This window comes from Phymastichus coffea, unplaced genomic scaffold (genome assembly GCF_024137745.1).
Source record: "Phymastichus coffea isolate CEN01 unplaced genomic scaffold, Cenicafe_Pcof_1.1 PCOF00136, whole genome shotgun sequence".
NCBI lineage: Eukaryota > Metazoa > Arthropoda > Insecta > Hymenoptera > Eulophidae > Phymastichus > Phymastichus coffea.
In genome coordinates, this window is record NW_026706947.1 from 329,129 (window position 1) to 352,862 (window position 23,734).

General features: G+C 38.5%; 1 protein-coding gene across 1 annotated transcript in view; it reads right to left on the reverse strand.

Moving 5' to 3' along the window:
- Positions 1-504: 504 nt before the first annotated feature.
- LOC131671820 (acetylcholinesterase-like) overlaps positions 505-23,734 on the reverse strand; it is a 112,687-nt gene continuing 89,457 nt past the window's right edge. The window contains exons 4-6 of the mRNA XM_058948563.1: positions 12,829-12,992; positions 4,534-4,688; positions 505-1,739 (exon numbers count right to left, since the gene is read on the reverse strand). Of these exons, the coding sequence (XP_058804546.1) occupies positions 1,594-1,739; positions 4,534-4,688; positions 12,829-12,992 (465 nt within the window). The 3' untranslated portion in view covers positions 505-1,593. The remainder of the gene's footprint in view (positions 1,740-4,533; positions 4,689-12,828; positions 12,993-23,734) is intronic.

Sequence of the window (23,734 nt, forward strand, 5' to 3'; positions counted from 1 at the left end):
ATAACATTATATATTGGATCGCCTTGTGCGACTGATTATACATTTAGGCTTCGATCGGTGTAAATTTTTTGTTCACGTGCACGTATTCGTGTGTGGAATGTAGAAGTGTGTGTGGGTGTGTTTGTGTGTGTGTCGTCTTAGTGTACGTCGTTTGACGAGTTCGCGCCTAATATTCATCGGCACTAGCTCTGTCCATCTGCTGCCGTTATTTCTTTGTATATATACTTTCCAGCGTAAGCTCGCTGAGTGAGAAACAAAAACAACGCAGAGAGAGAAAAACAGACAAAAAAAGGGAAGTTTTGCAGGCACTCGTTACTACCTTCCATTCTATACCTTCCCTCTTTTCTTTTTTGTCTATATATCGGCGAGAAAAGCGTAACGACGTTTTGTTACCTACATATATACGTTTACCCCCTTCAACGAAAAGGACAAGCTTTGCTCGTTAAACTGACGTCGTAGTATGTGAAATGCAAGTGGCAGAAAAAGAGAGAGAGAGAGAGAGAGAGAGAGAGAGAGAGAGAGAGAGAGAGAGAGAGAGAGAGAGAGAGAGAGAGAGAGAGAGAGAGAGAGAGAGAGAGAGAGAGAGAGAGAGAGAGAGAGAGAGAGAGAAAGGCTAGAATTGAAAGAGAAACAAGAAAAGAGCAATATCTTACGTCGCTCCCTTTAAGTTTTGTTCAATTTTTCGATTTCTTGACGTTTGCTTCGATTCGCTCTTGGAAGCTCAGTACCACCGTATTTCATTTAAACGTTCAGCTAAATAAGAGTAATTAATTTCGATAATTTTACGCATTTTGAACGATACCCTCGGATGTCTCGTGTGTATTGCAGGACATTCGGATGTACCAATAATATTTTTAGAAAGTTCAAATGCAGTTTCGTACCGACCAGAATGTCAAGTTCAATGAGCAATTATTATTCAACAATAATTAACGAGTGCACGATGATACATAGCAGGCAGTAATAATTCATCAAGCACACATTCGACATCTCCGTATCAATCAAAATTTTCCACCACAATAAACTACTAGGCAATATTCGATCAAATGGCTTCGGAACTTATTGTTAGATGCGAGTAATTCTCGTTACATAAATCTCCACTTCGGAACATATTAATTATTTTTAGTATTTTCAACATTTGACCTGACAATGAATGTGTTAAATCCTACATTATCCCAGACGCATAGCGATCTAATATTGTAGAATCACCATTACTTGTAGTTTCGTATTTTATAGTGTGCAGCTCGCAACGGCACACTCTATTGTTCTGTTTTTGTTTATTATTTTATTTATTTATTGGAAAAATGAGAGAGAAATCCATGATAAATTTCTCAGCGCTAAAAGTTATTGTTATTTGGCTCGGTGAAACTTAAAGGGAGTTAAGAAAGGCTCACTCAGTCGGGGGTAAGGAGAAGAGAATATATAACGGCAGCAGCAAGACGGACACACCCAACTTGGCTATTCCCTGTATATCCTATGTACGGCCGCAGCGCAGTCCATGAATCGCGAGCCAGCGCGATGAGCCGCCGTCTTCTCCACACGCCTTCTTTGCACTTTAACGTTGGGTTTTCCATCTCTTTGCATCTCTTCGGTCGTTTAGAAACTGGCGAACAAGCCGGACAGTAGTTGCGCCAGAGACGCTAGCAGTAACGTTGCCGTCAGCCAGCCTCCCGAGCGCAACGCCCATGCACCTGCTGATACGCTCGACGCTACTGCACCGCTGCATGCCTCTGGTGACGGATCTGCAATAAGAAACAATTGTTTTCTTTCAGAGTTTCCAGTTGCCAGGGGAAAAATAACGTTATTCAACGGTCATTGTTGGTGACATCGACGAAATAAAAGAATGTAATCCGAACGGGTAACATCAAATGAGATAAAGCTTGAAAAATATCTCGACATCCTATTAAGATTATTTTTCGTTCCTTAGAACTTCTTCGAGGTCAGCCATGTGTATTTAGCGAAGCTTGTTTGGGATATGCGCTGAGTATTTTTTCTTTCACGGTGGTTTTTCTTGCTAGCTTAGTTTTTTTGAATATATAAATATAATTTCTGCGCATTGCTGCGTATAATGAGTCGAGAGCTTCGTCTGTTTTCCAGGTGAAAATAGTAGAAAAAGAAATACACCGAGTTAAGTAGTGCAAATCTAGAGAATAAATGTTTTTTCATCTCGTTTGGATACCTCATTAATTTTCAGAGAAACTTCAACGAATGACGTTTTGACTAAAAAAGACTTATAATGAATGCAGATCTGCGAAGTTTATTCAACTTGGATATTAATATAAAAATTGTAATATTTCACAACCGAAACTAAATGATTCCTTTCCAAAATAAAAATATATTTAAAAAAAATAGATTTTTAAAAGAGAATTTATGATTTTTTTGAAACTGAAGTAATTCACAACTCGTTTGTTGCTAAAAGGCTTCCAAGAAAAGTCTAGAATCAAAGGAAATTACCCAATCCAGCAGTATAATTACAAGTGGTACTCTTACAAAAATAAATAATAGCTCGTAACTAATGAACTCGGCGAGCTCATAATTTTCGGGATTATCAATAAAAGTCCAACCATTATTCTTCTCCTCTCTCTTCGTCCTTCTATCCGGATCGATTGAGCGCTAAAAACTCTTAGTCAAAACACGCGATAAATCAGTCAGATCAAACGATGCATTCACAACAAGACTCGCGTTAAAAAACCCGGATACTTGAACTATTGACCAGTTTCGCTGGTCTCCTCATTCCTTTTGTTTTCTCTCTCGCTCGGGGCGATTTATCTGGCGTCGCCACGCAGTCTCCGCAATCTACCAACTAGATGGGTGACTGGAGATCTATCGTCAATTAACCCAGGTCAGGATCCAACAAAACTATTGGTTTAGTATTGGACCTTATATCCATCAGAGTATTAAAGAAAAAATTAAGATTTATTGTTATAACTGTATATTTTACTCTTAATTCCTTTATAATATATTCTATGAAGAGATTTAAAGTAAATACATAATCGTACTATACGATATTTTTATAAGTTATCGATTGTTAAACTACTAAATAATATCGTCAAATCAATATCAGGCTGACTAGAAATTTCTAATCTTACAAAATATTCATTAAATATATTGCAAGTACCCTATTCTAGTCTGCGGATGCACAGGAAATTATAAACTAAGGAGACATAATACATTTCTACATTATGAAATCATTGATTAGGAAGATGTGATATGAAATCGCGTATACAGTTCTTGTGATTTGGAACTTACGTATACATAGAAATAAATCTAAAATGTTCCATTAAAACTCTTAAAAAGAGAGAAAAATGGCTTGCAATTTTCTTGTAGAGCTTGAAAGTTTGTCACGTTGCGCGAGAGTGGTCGGCGAATAAACAACTTTCCTATCATCGCCATATTTGCTGTGAATTTTTCATGTCTTCATCCCCTCGTTGGTAGTATTAACTTTTCACTTTGGCGAAGTTGGCCTTGACTGGCGCGCAATGGCTTCCGCTGACATCCTCTTATGGGCAATAAAGTTGTAAGAGAGAGATCGCGAGAGAGAAAAAGATAGAGGCTTTTGCTCGGGCGGTCCACGGTCAACGTCACGAGGTCTTTCTCTGACCTAGAACTTTCAGGATCCCACCCCGACATATACACCTTGATTATTTATCGCTAAGATTCGCGCGCAAGACCGGATGAAAACGAGGTCAAGAGTTTGAGTTCACTTGAAATAACTTTATAATAAATCCTCAGTACCCGACGCAATTGCGCGCCGCGACGTCTTCTGCAAAAATTCGTCAATGATTTTATGACCGCGAGATGCGACGCTACTTCTCAAAAATTCATGACTTACAAACACTTCATACTGATATACTTTAGCTCATATTGAGTTAACGCCACGGGATCAACTGGCTTGTGGAGTAGATGATGCAGTTTTAAAATACTGACTTCGTATAACTCCTGGGAGCTTGTAAAATTTTATAACTTAAGGCGGTCGAATATTGAGTGAAAGTAATTGTATGGTTGTAACGAAATATTGAACATTTTGAAATACTTTATAGTATGTTACGAGCTTGTGGCATTTCATTATTAATTAATCCAATCTGTTGTATTAATATTTCCATAGAATTCTTTTGACCATTCAAAATGGCGGTAAAAAAATGCATGTTTTTTAAAAATTTATTTCATATTAACGAGCTTATTCTACAAAAAATAGTTAACGAAAAAAAATACCGCTCTTGAAAATGTTGGCGCAGATTGGCAAACTCAATAATGCAAAAACGCGATAGCAAAAAGCCTTGATTGCAAATTCTATAACGACTCGCACCGATTACGCGAAGAAAGCATTAAGGAAAAAAAACTAGAACACAGACTAATATAGGCAAAAAGAAGAGAGAGAGAGAGAGAGAAATGGAAACTAGCACAGCGTTCAAATAAAAGAGGTATATATATACAGAGTAAGAGAAGAAACGTGTATAGGAATGTGAATGGAGTTCAGATTCGACGAGAGGATATAACAAAGCAAAAATGACAGTGTGCGACTGCTTGTCTGTTTACCTGGCACTCCTTTCAGCCTCGGCATAAATTCGTTCCAGAATGCACAGGCCGTTGTCCGAGGGCCTTTTCCCAGCTCAGTTTTTTCTGCATTAAAGATGAAGTAACTAGGATTGTCTCTCGTGTATGGCGGCCATTCACTTTCATCCATTGGTTGTCTGTAATTCAGAAATTTCACCGTGTTTATTAGATTACAGCTATCAGGTGGTTTTTTGTTGCATAGAATAACCTGAACAATCTAATCATTCTGTGAAGCTATTGTCGGTGTAAATAACAAATCCAAATTTACCGAGAAGGTAAATTCAATAAAGGTTACTTCAGTAAATTTGTCCATTCAGTTATGGAGGGTCTGTAATTTCATTTTATGAAAGGGTTTTATGAAATTATGAAAGGGCAAAAAAAATATATGAACACATAGTTAAATTGGAGCTTACGCCAAATCTAAAAACAAGAATTTCATGTGAACTGTAGAATATTTTTTCTCCAATGTGATCTGATCATGTTTCTAAATATTTACGATCATTTCTCTTGAATAAGATATTGTACCTAAGTTGAAACATTTTGTCATCATTGTCCAACTAAAATTAACAGCAGGATGTCAATTAAAAATTCAATGGAAAGATTTCCAAAAATAAGGTAAATGTAGAAAAGAAAAAAATTCAAGATTCGCCCTAGAACCTTAAGTAAATAAAAATGAGTTACTACTATATATAACAATTCGCACCTGGCCCATGAGCTATTTTCTCTTGAAAATTCATTTAAACGTCGACTGCTACTGCGATATTGCGATTCACGTGCCTGAATATCACCATAATATATGGAGTGCAGAGATTATTACGCGCTGAAAGGTAATGGAAATGGGAAATTTTGTAAGCTCTCGTATGTGTACGAAATTATCGATAAACCGACAGGTGGCACCAGCTTCATATAACTGTCTTGAGTGATAGCTTTGTAACACGAAACTGTAACGGACCCCTACATTAATGAAAAATTAAACTGGTTTTACAACGTGTTAATGCGCATGATTAATTACGTGTTATTCTAATACATTTCGCTCATCAGTTTAATACAACGTAGTGGCTTCAAATATGTAATTATCAAAGACTAACGAAATTGTTTATTACAAAATCTCACTTTTACAAAGTTCTGCTTAAATTTGAATTTTTATTGGAAAATAATTAATCTCGGATATTACCCTCGTTATTCGTATCAGTAGCGTCAGCCTTTGATAAAAGAAATCTTCAATTCGGTGCAAGAATCAATTTCTTGTCAACCCTCTGCTCCTTTGACATGGAGATTTTTTCCCTTTTTACGTATAAAACTCATTTAAAGAATGTAAATTGAAAGTCTAAGAGGAAAGGCGATTGCAAGAATAGCTTTCTCCTCTTTCTTGGCTTCCATTTTTCATTTTCTTCTGCGCAGTGATAAAAGCTTCTAAAGGTACGAAATTGGTATAGAAGACATTGGTGAAAGGTACTTTTGTAATCACTGATTTCATATATTTAAACGCAGATGTAAAGTGTCTGATTCTTTTTACGTTATGTCTAATGATTGAAAAAGTTGTTTGAGTATAAGTTACTAGTTCTCGATAACAAAATTAAATCTATTGACTAAACATAAGTGCCCTCGAAAGTAAACAAATTACGAACAATAGTTGGAAGCTTTTTATAGATAATTAAATAAAATTGATATGTAACACTTTAGAACTTTCATGGTCGACTGACTTTCTTTGATTCTAGCAGGCAGTACAAGTAAAGGGACATCTCGATGAAAGAGAGCGCAGCACAAAGGCAGAAAGAGAGAAGTAAATGCTTGGAGGCATCTTTCTCTTGGGAGACTTTTCGCAGAAGGAGCCGCTACTGCAGTTCAGCTAGCTTTCTGTAGCGCAATGGAAAAAGATGTGAACACTGCCAGACGCCCGAACATAATGAGAAAAGTGAAAAGAGAGAGAAAGTACAAGAAGTAGAAGGAAAAAAAAAGAGTGTCAGGTGTGCGCGCAGAGCTGAGACTACTAGAGCGAGAGCAGTTTAGCTGGGGCAAAACGAAAGAATTTCCTCGCGTTATATAACCTGTGCCTCGAGCTTTATGCTCCTTTCGCTCTGAAATTCGTCGTCTTTACGGTTGAAAGATGATTTTTCGTTATGACAAGCTTCACGCTTCGTTTGATAAATGCTGTTGTTGGGAAGGAAAATTTCATTCAACAAAGCACGTTAGAGCACTTCAAAGGAAAGTTGTCTTACTCAAGGTGATCCACTTTTCTTTCTTTTGTAGTTTATTTTTCTCGCCATCTGGATAATCCAGATTTGTTTTTATGAGAGAACGTTAAGAATGTTTTATTCGTAATAACCTCATGGATTATTCATGAGTATAGAGAACATTACAAGTAAAACAGCAAAGTGTTACTCTGATTCAGTCCGTCATAGTAAGTCAACTATGAAGTAGTATAGATGCATTATGGCCAGACTACATGAATATATGAATGTACTTTACACATTTCAACAGCAGCTTGATATAACTTTGACTAATATCGCCTTAGTAGGATAGTTCGAAAGAAAGAAATACTTATAGCACACTGCTTTCTCACCTACATTTGTATAATTGCATACGTATACATATAGGTATCTACATTACTAATAACAAAATAAAATATACTTTTTCCAGAGTTTCAGAATCGAGAAATTTCTTTTTCAATTTAATAGCTTCCGGAAAATTCTGTTCTTATTAAGATCATAAATAAATAAAAATTAGAATTTTATTATCCATTAGTTGGAATTTCATGAAAAATCATTAATCGTATTTTTAATTAGTTTATAATTTAATCAAAAAGAGAACAACTCATCCGAGATCTAAAAAGTGCATTTTATTTTAGGATTTACTTATATATTTATTGTTTCATAATATTCATAATAGTTTAAAATAATGTAATGGGATTTCCAGCAGAATAGCAATGAATATCGTGCAAATATTTGTTTCTGAAAAAAGAAAAATAAAGACGACTGCAAATACTAAAAAACATTTCAAATTCTCTTAAGCGCAGAATTAAAAAATCGATTCGCGGTTATATTTCTTCTTTGCGAGCAAATAACGAAGTTCTCGGCAGCTGCGCAAATTTAACAAATCATTCCACAATTATGAAAAACAATCGTAGCTTTTAAAGGCAAATCCGTACAAATAACGAGAGCTTTAGGCGATGGTGGCGAAGCTTGATTGCAGGTAGCGAAACTTTGTACGTACCTAACAAAAAAAAAAGCACTTTTCCAAGCAGTGTTTCACTAGCCTTCGATAAAGATTTATTCTTCGCCTCTCTGCGCGGCGTCGCGCGCGTGTAATTGCCTTGCCTCGGGCCACGCTGAAATCAAGAAAATTTCCGTGCGAAGAGAAGAAAAGGAGGAGCAGAGAATAGCGGGATGAAGGTCGTTGGTGCAAGTAGCGCGTATGCATTATTTACCGGGCGCTGCTGCCGCTGACGCGCGAGTGAACAACGAACAATGTGTGCGCCTGTGTATTATACTTCCGCTGGATAACCAGCTCACGCGATGCGGGAATTATCTTGATATTGTCATCGATTGCAGGGCCAGTGATGAAGAGCGAGTGCACTCATCCCCGCGCGTTATATATTCCGCCCTTACAGTTGTTATTTGCAGTGCGCCTTACTGCCGAAAACTTACAGCTTTTTTCAAGACTCGATCTTACATTGCTGTCTCTAAAACAATGTTATTACGATATTCAGAAAAAAAGTTACGAGCCAATGAGAATTAATGAGCAAAACTAAAAGCACAATCATCTCGCGGAATTGCCTGAGGGGGAGACTTAATTAAAACGCATTATGTCGAGGCTTTGTTATAATGCCATTAGTTATTAATTTTAATCTTCTTATATCGTAATTAGTTTGCTACTCTAGGTAATTGATTTTGATTGCGAAAAAAAAGGATAAAAATCTACCGTAATAAAATAGCTGGAAAGATGAAATGTTAATTCCTTCAAGTTGAGTACTTAAAAAAGTCATTCCTTTATCCAAGAGGAAAATGTCGTTTATCATAATTTTTCACCCGCGTTCCGATAAAAGACATGGGAACATTCAACCGGTATAGTATGCGCAGCGACTTTGATCAGATGATTAGCATGGCAAAAGCTGTGCAAAGAGTCGCTCCATTAACTGCGAACGTGGTGCAGCATTGCCATTGGTAGAAGGTTACGAATTCCCGTGGCGCTAACTATACCTACTTCTAGGGCTTTGGCAGTGCTGCTGAGTTATCTGCTACCTCGAGAGATAAACCTATCTTCTCCATGCGCGTCTAAGCTGCGGTGTTAAGTGCCTCGAGAACCAACTCGCGAATGCATTGTTTCAAAGTTATCTTCCAACTTGCATTGTTTGATTGTTGACTAGTCGAGAGTATTACGTGGTATGCGCAAGTCAAGCTTTAATGTAGCGAGCGTCATGTTCACTCGAACAATGACTTTAAACGTTACACGCATAATTTTGAAAAGCAAATATGTTGTAAGTTTTTATATACTTCTGACCAAACATGAATTGATCCTGAGTTGTGTTACCGTGAAATTTATGAAAATTGTATACTTTATCGCAAACAGGCTATTTTGTAACTTATAGGAAGATCAAATTGATGATTAAGTATTTACATATAGTCTGTGTTACTGTAGAATAACTAGATACAAATCACGTTCATATATTTGCGTACGGAATTTTTTATAAAAATTATTAATGGATAAACAATCGAAACTCATTTGTATTTCTCGGTAAATGGTTTACACAAGATTGATCGAAGAAAGGGTGTGATAAACGATTGAATCACTCGATTTGCTAAGGAAAATACATACAAGAGAAAGAGAGAAAGAGGCGAGAAAACCGCTTTCCGATAAATTTACTCACATTTGCCCCATTGAAAGCAATAAAGAGAATGGATCTCATTGTAAATTCCGTGGGGTGCATCTGCGTGCAGTGAGGTAGAGGTGGAGAGGCTTCGATCTCCTTAACCGTCCGTTTCGCTTTCGTGCTTGCCTGCCTGGGATATTCACAAATAGGCAGTTTTGGGTGCGAAATTGTTCATCGATCGGAATTTCTTGATGCCTACTTAGACAACTATGCATACCTTACATCCGCTATTGCATCTCAATGCGCTCATCGGACCGTCTTGCTCATGTTACGATTCTGTATACACCTTGGTCTATACAGAAGCTCGTTGAATCAGATATAGCGAACTAAAATGCTACCTTTTGTTTAAATATTGTTGATTTATTTAATTCGATGTACTGATTTTCGAGTTATTGTTTTTTTGAATAGATTTAATTGAAATGAAAAGCTGAATGTGTGATTAATATTTAGTGTCACTAGACGTTGAAATTAATGTCATAATAGTTACGTTATCGTCGCGTGAAAATAGAATAATAGAAGTCTAAAATCTCTCTTTTTTTCGCCTTATTTGGAACACTCCAAAGACGAAGTTTACGAATTTACTTTGGTATAGATCTCGTTATAAATTACAAATTGCGCGTAAACGGCAGGCTGAAATCTTACAGGCATCATCAGATTGTCAACGCTGAGAGAAACGGAGAGGGACGGGTGAGGGGCGATGAGACCCGCCAGCCATCCCAGAGAGCATGTAGGTCAAATGAACTGTGATGTTGTCTGAGAGAGATGTTACAATCATCTACAAAGATATTTCGCAAGTTTCACGCTTGCTCACTAATTACTCACGAGCCGCTGTCGCGCGTACTTTGATCTCGTTGATTTCTTTCGACTTTTGACTTTGCATTTATTTTTTTCATTCTTACTGGCTGGCTCATTTATACGTGTCGTTAATTGCCCACTCGGTCGTTCGACTTCCTACTCGACTAAGCAAGCGTGCGACGTTTAATATCGGGTAAATGTATTTGTGCACGATGATCGCGCGTGCAGATTAATCCGTTGTTGACTTTTTCGCGCCTGTATTTTGATCCCCTCTCTGCTCTCCTCCTCTACAGCTTCACGCTTATTTCCTTGTGATTAAATTTTTTATCCTGCTATTGCTGGCTTAACTGTCGTTTCGCTTTTTTCACGTTCGTTCGTGCTTAAAAAAACCATTACTTGATTACCATTCCCCGAAGCGGTTATTCATTCAGTGCATTCAGTTTAAAGTGATTAATGATTTACTGTGGGAAACATACGATTCTCAGATCTGTGACGGTAATGTTTAGCAAAAGCGCTTAAGAATGAATATTTATTAACTTGATAACTCAATTCTTCTCAATCAAAACTTAGTTTTAAAATACATACGTATTTTTTACATTATTATGTACGCCATTATTTATTTATGTAATGTTTAGCAAAGGCGCTTAAGAATGAATATTTATTAACGTGATGACTCAATTTTTCTTAATCAAAACTTAGTTTTAGAATACGTATGTACTTTTCTTAAATTATTTTGTACGCCGTAAATTACTTTTCCGTGGCGTAATGTTCATAGAATTTTATTCTTAAATATTTATCATTGTTATTATTACTATGTTTATCGACGCTTGCATAAAAAAATATAAAAATAAGTTTAAAAAGTATGTTCACAACCATTGTGAGACGAATAAAAAATTTACGTGTTCAACGAAGAAAAGAAACTAGATTTCTCATATGAATAAGTTACAGAAATAAAGAAGAGAATGTCAGTGGTTTTGATACATATATGCCCTCGTACATGTGCGGCGAAGCAAAAGAATGAAAAACTTTACGCTGAAACTCGCTCACTCAAGTTGGAAAACTTTCTTTTTCGCCTGCAATATATACGTGCATCGGACCGCCTGTTTTTAGTTATTTTCACTTAGCAGTGGTGTGAAGAGAAACTATTGAAAATACTCATTAATCTTGCGTTTTAGCTAGTTTCTGCTTGCTTTTCATTTTTGACATATCGTTCGCAATGATAAAAAAAGCAGAGTTATGATATGTATTTTTAAAACAATTTTCTTTTTTTTTCCGCTTATCCAGTGGTATATTTGCATTTCATTCTACCTTTGTTTGACCAAACAGAAGTACTACTACTTCCTATGGCACCAATTATGAATATAGTGAGCTATTATGCAGGTTGCAATTCTCATGAAAATAACGCATGTACACACGTTAATTACAGCTACTTTAGAAAGTAAAAAAAGCTTAATAAAAGTTATTTGCACCGTTGCCCTGTGGCAAAGGTAAGGAAAAAAAGCGAGCTAGCAGATAAAGCTGTCTGCTCGCATTCGATATTCCACGCGTCGAGTCCCCGCGGCTTCTTCAAGCTTAGGCTAACTTGTTGAAAGCTGCGGGTCACGTATTGGTCGAATTTCCCCACTCCTCTGTTAGCAGATCTCTGTCTCCCCTTCTCTTCCCGTCTAGCTTGCTTTATCCTCCGCCAGCTCGCAAATAGAAGGGGGGTGCTGGGCGTAAAAGCGCGTTTGCTCATAATGAACCTTCTTTGCAGACCGCAAAGCCTCCGTTTTGGCTGTAACGACCTTACGGATTACAACGGGGAGCGATAAGATTAGGCTCGGGAAAAAACTGGCGTGCAGGAGCTTGCCGGTGAAAAGAGTGCGCGAGAGACATGAGAGAACAAAGAGGAGCGAAAGTTACCGAGGGGTGACCACGTAGGAGAAAATAACAGCTACTTTATTCTACGTCTCACTAACTTCAATTTAGTTCCCTTTTATGGTTCTTCCGACTGATCTTGCACCTCCCCAAGCTTGTTTTTCGACTGTCTATAATGACTTCATAGAATTATCATTCATTTTTTTCGTATGTCATGCCTTTAGCTAAATCCATTTTGACGCATTCACCCTCAATTCAATATTCCGAACGTATTTTACTTACTCTGCAGATGTTGAGATATTGAATTACAATAAGGATTTGTCGGATACCGATGTTCTGATTTACAATTGAAAGTACTCATCAATAAAACTTACCACAATTATTTCGACCTCAGTAGAAGTAAAATGTCAAGTTCAAATCAACACCAATATATTTTTTAATGTATTCGCGTGAAATATGTCATGGTAGCTTGACCTTCAAGAAATGTGGAACAAGAATGACTTGAATAACATTGAATTTGAAAGCAGCCCGAAGGTCAGATCGTATACGATTCTATTAAAAATAAGCTAAGAATTAGTGTCGTTGAGAAGTTTTGGAAAAGGCGAAATTGAAATTCTTCGCAGGAATCGAAGTCACGAGGACTCGCTCGGGAATGATCGTGAGTGCGGTCAAACAGAGTCATGGAAAAAAAGAGAAAAATAGAGTCGACGCACTATACTTAAGTGAGTAAAGAAGGGAAAGAAATTAAGACTTACCCATGCATAGCGAAATTAGAGTAGGCCAATATCATCCTAAGCGCAAGATCACGCTCGCGCTCGGTGTAGCGTAAAGTTGAGTTGAGCGGGTGCCCGAACACGTACTCAATCTCATCGCCGTGCATCACTCCCATCCAGTCGCCCCACATGTTGGTACTCGATTTCTGTAACAGACACAACAAACAGCACTTATATACATGCCTTCAGACACGCTATCGCTTATAAACGTGTCAATTCGAAACACTAGAGCCTTCGACCTCGTTGCTGGTGCTACTTAAAGCTTCATTGCTGAACTTTAATCTGACCGTACAAACTTTCTTCAATGGCTACCCTACTGGAATCCGATCTCTCTGCGCTGCTTGGCACAATGTTTAACGCTTCATGGGATGGTCAATGGCAATACGTGGAAATATGTATTAATCAAAATTCCATACTGACTGCTGAATCAATTTCGAAATAAACCCAATTAGCCGTTTATAGAAATATGATTACGCCTTTTAACCCTTTCAGTCACAGAACCCACTACAGTAGCTACCTGATTTTTTTATTTTTTTGGTCATACTTTTTTTATTTCATTAAAAATTCTGAAGTCTTTTGCATTTTTAAAACATAAAAGACTTTTTTTTTCATCAATAACACTTATTTGTTAGTTTACAATTATTTATAATTGTTATAAAAATATTACATTTGTACTTCCACATTGAAAAATATTGAATTATAATCCTTTCAGTCACACAATACAATCTCTATTTTGCAAGTGGAAATGTACGATCCCCATGTATTTTTCAACGCTGAATTTAAATCCGATATAAAAAATGAAATAAATCCAAAAAGAACTTCTATAATAAAGTAAAAAATACACCTTTTTTTATAATATCACTTTTCTTTATTTATTGATATATAATTTTTTTTACAATTAAAATTTTTTACATTTAAAATTGTTACATTAAAAATTACTTTATTTTTACTTCCATAACAAAAAAATTTGTATTTCGTGACTGAAAGGGTAGTTTTCACTCCATGTTGTTTTTACTTTTAACGCCAGATTTGAATTCAACGTCGAAAAATACATCGGAAACGTATATTGGCACTTTCATAACAAAGCAAATTGAATTGCGTGACTGAAAGGGTTAAATTTATAATTTTTCATTTTAGTGCAGGCAGTGCGTCCGCATGCGTGGAATCTGAAACTCGAGATGAGAATCAATTGCTCATTAGTTCGGTAATGAATTAACTGCAACTAAAAATAGCACACCATCCATCGTCAACGAGATAACGTTACCGCCTAATTTAGAATAAACGCTCTCTCTCGCTCTCTCTCCGTACCTCACCGCAACGCATATTCGTACGCAATTATTAATTCAAGCGCATGTGGGTGGCATTACAAACTACTCCCACGTCATGAATCTCAATTACGCCGAGAGCCCCTGGCTTACTCGCCTTTCTAAATAATACACTTACGAATCGTTAAACGCGAAAGTTGCAAGTCTGACCACGATTCGTCTTCCTAATTTACTCATTAACGCTCCTTATACACCGAAAAAAAAGGAAAAAAAAACTACGCGGCCAAACAAACATTAGATTACCGAATGCTGGATCATTTATAATGTCTTACGCGCCAGAGGTAAAACGCGTAATGGTCGTTTTGCATCCTGGTGGATGAGCTATATAAGATGTGGAGTTTCGCGGGGCGCCACAGTAGAAGGTATACTGCTTGTTTTCGACCAAGCTTTTTTAATTCTTAAAAGGAATAAAACTTCAGACAGTTTTCGTTTTATTTTTAAGCGTTTATTAGAGCAAAAGTCACAAGCGACCGCTCTCGACGCGAAAAAAAAAAGCCAATAGCAAAAAAAAGGGCGAGCGCAAGCTCGTGTGTCGTTTGTCCAGAAAAAAAAAAAAAAAAAAAAAAAGGTAACAATTTCATCGCTATGACTACAAAAACAATTCATCACTATGACTAAAGAACAATTGCTCGCTCTTCGAAAAATCAAAACTTATATTAGCCTGTCGGTAAATCGCAAACTTCTTTATCCTATCGGTAACATCCTCCTCACCTACAAAATTTTATATTTTGTATTCTTAAACTTTAATAGTAAACATCAATCATAAATAAAACAAATTATATAATTTACAATTGCGTCTTATTTCATATCTATTACTCTTACCAACTCTCAAGAAAATTAAACCCGAATTTGTCCAGCCAACCGTCCGTAGACAAGCCTCTGCGCTTAACTACCCCGTAGCTTTGCCTTTTACTGAATCAAAATTCATTGGCAAAGATTCTGCGCCCACGAAAGCAATTCTTTCGCGACGCGGCCTTGACACAAATTCAAAGAATACCTTTCTCTTTTGAGTGAGGTTTTACAGTCAATTCTCAGACAAGTGATCCCGCATGATCTATTCATGCGTACTTAACTAATTTATTACTAGGTCTTGTTAACACTCCGTTTTCCGTTCTTAGTTCAACAACTCTTACTCTATTATCGGCGCCTGGTAAAACACGAATTACAATTCCCTTTTTCCAACAGTTTCTTGGTACATTTTCATCGGTAATTATAACTAAATCGTTTATTTTTAATTGAGGTTGGTCCTTTTGCCATTTCTTTCTAGAATGTAATGTTGGAAGATATTCGCGTAACCATCGATTCCAGAATTCATCCGCGTACATTTGAGCTTTTTTCCATTCTTTCTTTAAGTCTAAATTTTTATAAGTATATCGTGGTAAACATAATTGTCCTGAAGAGGATCCAATCAGGAAATGATTTGGGGTGAGAGCTTCCAAATCATGAGGGTCGGCTGAAACGTGCGTTAATGGCCTAGAATTTACACTATGTTCAATTTCCGCTAAAATGGTACGTAAGGTTTCTTCTTTTGGATGCCTATGTCTAATAGTAGCCGCTAACGCACACTTCACCGACCTGATAAGTCTCTCCCACGCCCCTCCCATGTTGGAGGCTGTAGGTGGATTAAACTTCCAAACTATATTATTTTTTGACGTAAATTGAAACAATTTTGCATAGTCAATTGATTCGATCGCCTCTAACAATTCTCTATTAGCTCCAACGAAACATGTTCCATTATCAGAATAAATATACACCGGGAAACCTCTCAATGCCGAAAATCTACGTAAAGCCATGATCGCAGAATCCGCGCTCAAATTATCGACCAATTCGATGTGTATTGCCCGAACCGTCATGCAGGTAAATATCGCTCCCCACCGTTTCTCTTTTCTTCGTCCTATTTTTACCCAAATAGGTCCAAAGTAATCGAGACCGCAATGACTGAAAGGCCTCATTCGATAAGCCAGCCTAGCATCGGGTAGAGCACACATTCGTGGTTGATATGGTTTTGCTCTTAATTGTCGACACGTCGGACAATGCGCAACGATACTTCTAAAAACGCGACGTAAACCAATAATGAAATACAGCTGACGAATTTCATTGATAACCGCTTCGTGATGCATGTGAAAAAATTCTTCGTGATAATGTTGAATGATTAATCTCGAAAGTCTTTCATCGCCATCGAGTATTATCGGATCTTTTCGAAACTCCTGATTGATTTTATTTTGGATTCTACTGTCCGATCGCAGTAAACCATTTTCATCGACGTAAGGAGATAAATTTGTAATTTTACTATTTTTACGAACCGTACCCGAATATTTTAACGAGGCAATTTCAGCCTGAAAGGAAATAACTTGACTTTGAATCAACACTAATGTCTTTGCTCTTTCAAAACGTTCAGTCCGAGTTTCGAATAAGTTTATATTTCTTTTCATCCAAATATCAAGAATCTCAAGAGCTTTTGCTAAAGTGAGCGTCAAACGTAAAAACGTCGAGAATCGATTAAAATCAATTAATGGAGAGAAATGATTAGTCAATAAAATAAATTCTTCTCTAGTAATAAATTCTTTTTCCGTCTCGACTGTCTTTTCGGTGATACTCAAATCTAATTTATTGTTTAAGTCAATTTCCGAATCAAATAGAAAGGGTGGACCTGATAACCAGCGGCTTTTATTTTGCAAAGCCTCCGGCCTAAAACGCGTACCGTCGTCAGCTGCATTTTGACTTGAGCTTACCCAATGCCACTCATCCGGATTTGTTTTCTTACGAATTTCACCAACACGATTCGCGACAAAACTTTTGAATTCTAATGGATTCTTTCGAATCCAACTCAAAACAGTTGTAGAATCTGACCAAAAGTATCGCTTTTTAACAAAAAAATCATGTTCGCGTACGACAAATTCAGCTAATCTCACTCCAATCAGGGCGGCTTGTAATTCTAATCTAGGAATCGTACTTTTGTCGCTAAGAGCTATAGCACGACTTTTCGCCATCACAAAAGCTACGTGAAACCTTTCCTCGCCTATATGAAAGCGCCAGTAACAGACAGCTGCGCAAGCATTTGAGCTTGCATCGCAAAATACGTGTAGCTCGGCATCTTTTTTTTGAAAGTCTCGCAACTGATAACAACGATTAATTTTAACTGACTCAATATTTTTTAACTCGAGAAGCCATTTTTTCCACACGATAAATTCGTCATTCGAAATCAAATCGTCCCAATGTATTTTACTTTTCCATATTTTCTGCATTAAAAATCTTGATTGAATCAAAAAAGGTAACAAAAATCCTAAAGGGTCATAAATAGACATAATGATACCTAGAAACTGTCTCTTAGTCGGACTTTGAACTCCTTGCAAAATTTCAGGTGAAATTTTCTTGCTGTTAAAATTAAAGGTTAAACAGTCTGAGCTATTAAGCCATTTCAAACCTAACACCTTTTCTACACTCTCATCCAGGTTTAAACTATTTATAATCTCTTTTGATTGAGCTGACGAATGAATATCAACAAGAGCCAAACGACAATTACTTGACCAACTGTGCATTTTAAAGTCTGACTTTTCATTGATTTTGATCACTTGTTTTACTATGTCATTCGCTTCTTGACTAGACTCAAAGCTATCTAAATAATCGTCCATGTAACAATTTTCAATTAATTTTTGTGAAGCTATAGGAAATTGAGATTGAAAAGTCATCGCATTCTTATTTTTAATATACAAAGCTGTGCTAGGTGACGATTTGGCTCCGAATAATAATACTCGCATTCTACAAATTGTCGGCTCATTTGTACGATCCGAACCTCTCCATAAAAATCTCTGCGCGTCGCGATCCGAATCAATAATTTTGATTTTCATAAACATGTCTTTTATGTCCGATTTGACTGCAATTTTGTATTGACGAAACCGCATTAAAATTCCTGGTAAAGATTTTAAATAGTCCGGGCCAGGTAATAAAAGGTCATTGAAACTGACAGATTCGGATTTCGAAGCCGCATCGAAAACTAAACGAACTCTACCGGGCTTATTTACATTGCGAACTCCGAAATGAGGCAAATAATAAATTCGATTGTCACTCGATTCTTCAATGACCTTTTCAGCAAACCCACACTCAAACAATCTTTCCATTTCTTTATAATATAAACCAGCATATTCTTTATCGCGATCTAACTTTCTTTCAAGAGATAATAATCGAGACAATGCTTGAGCTTTTCCGTCTGGGAAATTACGTTTTTCGGATTTCCAAAGTAAACCTACTTCCCATGAATCGTTCACGTAATTGCTAGTTGAATCTAGAATTTTAATTGCACGAGCAATACCCGGATCAACACATTTAAACTGAATAATTCCGATAGCATCGAGATTGAAATAATTAAATACTAATTCATTAAGCTCTTTGTCATTATGTGGTTTCGACGGTCTTTTCACAACCCCTGTGTTACACAAATTTATTGATAATGTTTTGATAGAAGAGTTAAAATGACCGTGGATGGACCAGCCTAATAAACAGCGCGAAACAACTAAATCGTCTTTCATAATCGTGCGAACTTCTCGTGTAAGAATAAGACGACAATTGTCTTGACCGATTAACATGAGAGGAATTTCATTGAATGGCTCCACGTAAACGTCAGTTCGCTGTTTGCAAAAATCAGCTAATTCTTTAACAATAACTTGTCTCGACAGTGGAATCTCATTGACAACTAATAAATTATTTACTGCGAAAAGATCTGATTCAATTTTGACATGCAAATTTGTTTTATAATTTGACTTTAAAACTGCTTTTTCACCTGCTATACCTTTGATATAAATATTCGTTTTGAATTTAGGAGCTGATAAACGTTTTATTACAGAAGCATCTATAATGGAAATTGTTGCGCCATCGTCAATCAAAGCGTAGATTAACGCTGATTTTTCGTTTACTGAGAGTTCAACCCGAATAGTTTTTAATAAAGAGCACGAAGCTAGTCATGAATCAGCGTTGAAAGAATTGCTTGGAAATTGATTTTGTTTCAAATTTTCCTCACTATCAATTTGAGCAGTCTTTTGAGCTTCAACGGACTTTGAAAGTTCATCTTTTGGAGTGAAATGTAATAAGGTGTGATGATTTCGTTTACAACGAGCACAAGTGATTTTGGATTGACAATTTTCACGCGAATGACCCTTTTCAAGACATACGAAACACAAACGTTCGCTCCTAGCAAATTTCCAACGCACATTCAATTTTTCTTTCGCAAAATCGCGACAATCCTTAATCAAATGATTTCTACGATTACAAAGAAGACATGATTTCTCAGTTTTTCGTTTCTTTGCTTGCGGTTGTTGATCATCATCGTTTTCATTAGTTTTATTATTAGTATCGATCAACAAAATATTTCTCGAATTGTCCCGATCGTTGTTATGCGGGCGTTTGTTTTGAGCAGATGCCGTTTTCAAAATAATTAAATTCTTTTTGATTCTCTTATTTGTCTCTTCGAAAATAAAATCAGACAATTTTTCCAAATCAGTTTTGTTTTCACAGTTTGTTGAATCAAGATGCGCGTAAATTGTTACAATTGAATCGGGCAATTTTCTAATTATGTTGTCAATAATTTCAGGATTTTGCAAGTAACCTTGCCAACCATTCAACCCTTTTATTGCCGAAATGGTGTTTCTCAAAATGGTCGCAAACTCAATCATTCGCGACTCATCTACGTTCAAGTTTGGTAATTTTCGAATGTCATCACACAATTTATCAAGAATCAACTTCGAATTCCCGAATCGCATTTCTAATGTTTGCATTATCAATTTCGTATCTTTGCAGGACATAAACAGAGATTTTACTGCTTCAAAAGCTTTATCTTTTAAGGCATCCGCGATACGAAGAACATTGTCTTCTTCGTTATAATTTCCCGTCGCAGTTGAAGTCTCAAAAGCATTTTTGAATCGCAACCATTCGAGTGGATCACCCTTGAAAACGGGCAACGATTTTGCAGAAGACATTCTACTCAAAAATGTTGAGCTTTCATTGCTCGCTATGGAATTGCGCGACATAATTGAATTTTCCAAAATATCAGCTAATCTATTTAATGGATCACTAGAATGGTTCTGATTCAACCTAACCCTATCGGGAATATCGCTAGTCGTGCTATGGAATCGATTGTCATAATTATTTACGTCTCTAAAGTTCGCGTCTTCATCGTTGTTGAAGTCCTCTTCCATGGATACGTCGAAAGGTTCATTGAGAGCGTAGTTGGGGTCGAGGTTCTCGTCGCCGTTGTCAGCTTGTGGTACGAAGTCGTAGTCAGACGCGTTGATGGGCGCTGCATCGACGACTCGACGTTGTACAGCTCGACGACGAGCGTTGGCGAGCGCAGCAACAGCTCGCACACGAGCGGCGGCGGCCCGGCGAGCAGCGCCAGCCCGCTCACGGGCGGCGACGGCGGGAGCCGGCGCAGCACCGACGCCCCGCCGAACAGCAATGGCCCGACCTCGGGCGGCGGCAGCAGGCGCGAGCGCGGCGGCCCGGCCACGAGCAGCAGCAGCAGCCCGCGCAGGGACGGCGGCAGCGGCCCGGCGACCAGCGTCAACCCGTTCACGAGCGGTGACGGCGGGAGCCGGCGCAGCATCGACGCCCCGCCGAACAGCAACGGCCCGACCTCGGGCGGCGGCAGCAGGCGCGAGCGCGGCGGCCCGGCCACGAGCAGCAGCAGCAGCCCGCGCAGGGACGGCGGCGGCGGCGGCTCGGCGACCAGCAACGGCCCGACCTCGGGCAACGATAGCAGGAAGAGCCGCGCCGCTCTCGCCGGCAGCACGCCGCCCCGGACCTGCGTCACGCCTTGGAGCCGCTCTCGAAGCGGCGGCCCGGACCCGAACTCGGCCTCGAGTTGCAGCAGGAAGACCGCCGACAACTCGTCGAGGCGCCGCCTCCCGGCCACGAGCAGGAAGATGTTCAGCGCCTCGGACACGAGCCCGGCCCCGAGCGCCAGCAGCTCGAGCAACTCCCGGTGCAGCCGCCATGACAACGCCACTGTCAACTTGACGATGAGCATCGTCGTCATAAGCGACCTCCTGCTCCTGACCTCCTCGACCGGCCATTCTTCACTGACACTTTTTTTTTTTTTTTTTTCAACGAAAATGCAAGAATTAAAAAAAAGAAAACTCGGAAACTTTCTTTATTCCCGGGTTTCGGCACCAAAATGTTTTCGACCAAGCTTTTTTAATTCTTAAAAGGAATAAAACTTCAGACAGTTTTCGTTTTATTTTTAAGCGTTTATTAGAGCAAAAGTCACAAGCGACCGCTCTCGACGCGAAAAAAAAAAGCCAATAGCAAAAAAAAGGGCGAGCGCAAGCTCGTGTGTCGTTTGTCCAGAAAAAAAAAAAAAAAAAAAAAAAGGTAACAATTTCATCGCTATGACTACAAAAACAATTCATCACTATGACTAAAGAACAATTGCTCGCTCTTCGAAAAATCAAAACTTATATTAGCCTGTCGGTAAATCGCAAACTTCTTTATCCTATCGGTAACACTGCTGCTGTGTCTTTTAGTGCCCCGTGATGGGAATTTTATGACAAGGGGTGTAGATGTAGGCGCCCGGAGATATTTACTAATCAAGATTTTACGCGCTAGTCTAGAGACGTTGGATCCGCTATCTTCTAAGGAAAGAATAGCAGCTCCTAGAAAGCGAGCGAGATACTTTAGATTTTATTTGCTTGATTTATCTGTCGGCGTCAGGATGTTATATAAGGGATGACTAAGCCTCACAATTTTCTTTGTACGGAATTTCTATTCCAATCTCCAAGCGAAATAAAGAGAAAAAATATTCAATCCTCGCGAAACACTAGTAATTAATTAGAGGCTTTTGCATTTTGCCAAAGATAAGCAGCCGCACAGGCCCTACTGCTACCTTTGACCATCGAAAGAATTTACAAAGCTAATTGGAAAAAAATTTCACTCGTTTTCACTTTCAAAGCCGGCTTCAAAGACAACTGAGAAAAGCTCGCGGGGAAGAAGTCTTGATGGAATAAAAAAAGGAAAGCACCTGCTCAAAGGCGTTCGCATTAAGCGTTATTAACAGGTGAGGCAGGGGGCAGGGTAAGAAAGGAAGAAGGTGCCAAGTGCTGTACAGCCTCGGTCGTATTAATTTTCATAAGCCCCCGTACGGTTCTCACGGGTATAATTAGCGCTACCTCTTCCTTTTTTTCTCCTTTAGCCCGTCTTATCTCCTTCTCGTTTGCACCTCTGCTTCGAAGTTGAAAGTGAGATAGAGAGAGAGAGAGAGAGAGAGAGAGAGAGAGAGAGAGAAAAGAAAGACACACCTTCCGTGCGAGAAGCGGGTAACGAGTATGCAAATGAAAGACTAATGGCTCTAGCCGGAGCCATGGAGTTTGAGCTTTTTCCTAGCGCGCGCGCCCAGTTTTCGCTCCCCCTCGTAAATTCATAACGATACAACTTGAGCGCATTATAGCCTTTACCGGACTAGCAGCATAAACAAAGTTTCGAAGAATTGAATTGTATGCGCTGCGCATGTGCGCAATGGGAATCAGCAATATATAAGCTGTGATACAAACTATGTCCTTTGAATTTATGCATCCTACATTTTTTTTACCTTCTTTCATCTCGGTCGATGGCGGTTTCGGAGATGCGTTGTTTTAAATTTCTTTTTTTTATTTTTTTCCTCGAGAGCTCGTTATCTACTACTTTCGAGAGGATTCATTATAAATAGACAGAATCTGTTTTTTCTCTTACTTTAATTTGAGCTCTGACAAATGTATCAGGATAGGTAAAAATATACGAGTCTTGAAATAATAAGCTCGTGAATCTCTCATTCTCAGACTCATTTCAATGTAACGGTAAAAACTTTGATGATAGTTAGTTGAAAGTATGGTATAACAACTGTACAATTTTTAGTTGTGCCAACTGAATTAAAAAAACTTATTAGCATTAACATTAGGCTGAGTTTCGACTTACTATCTCTTTTCATTCTGCAATATTGCTCCAATGATCCTTTTATAAGCGCCAGCCCAGAAGGCAGTTTCCCAACGCTCACTTGAAATAACGAGCGGCCATTCAGGCGGGTAATGAGCATGATTTTTCTACATCCCCGCGCGCGATTATCGCGCATTCAAGGGTCGCCGTAAAAATGAACAAGAGATTGGCTGTCAGCAGTGTGCAAGCACCAAAAGCCGTGGACGACTAACCGGTGCAAATGGTTACACGGGATCGTCCGAATTTTCATTAAAGATCAGGGAGCAGCAACAGTAGCAGCTTGCCCTTAGGGAGCAACGAGCAGAAAATCCCCACAGGAGTATGGAAGCTCTGGACTTGGGCGTTAATCAACGGATCTTCGCAGAGCCGCGGCAATCGGATATTGCATTACCGGACGTGCGGCAGCGGCTGCTGCTCTCGAACACGCATGAGCGGCTGCGGCTTGAGAGCCACTTTAACTTGGAGCAACCCTCTGTGCCGCTTCGCGAGCATCAGGCTATACATACTATATAACTTGGGCTTTTTGATGGATGGCTCCTCTGCGAGCAACCTATCCTACACCTGTGGATCACGCAGCTTGCTGCAACTCTGATGAGCAAGTTTCGTGT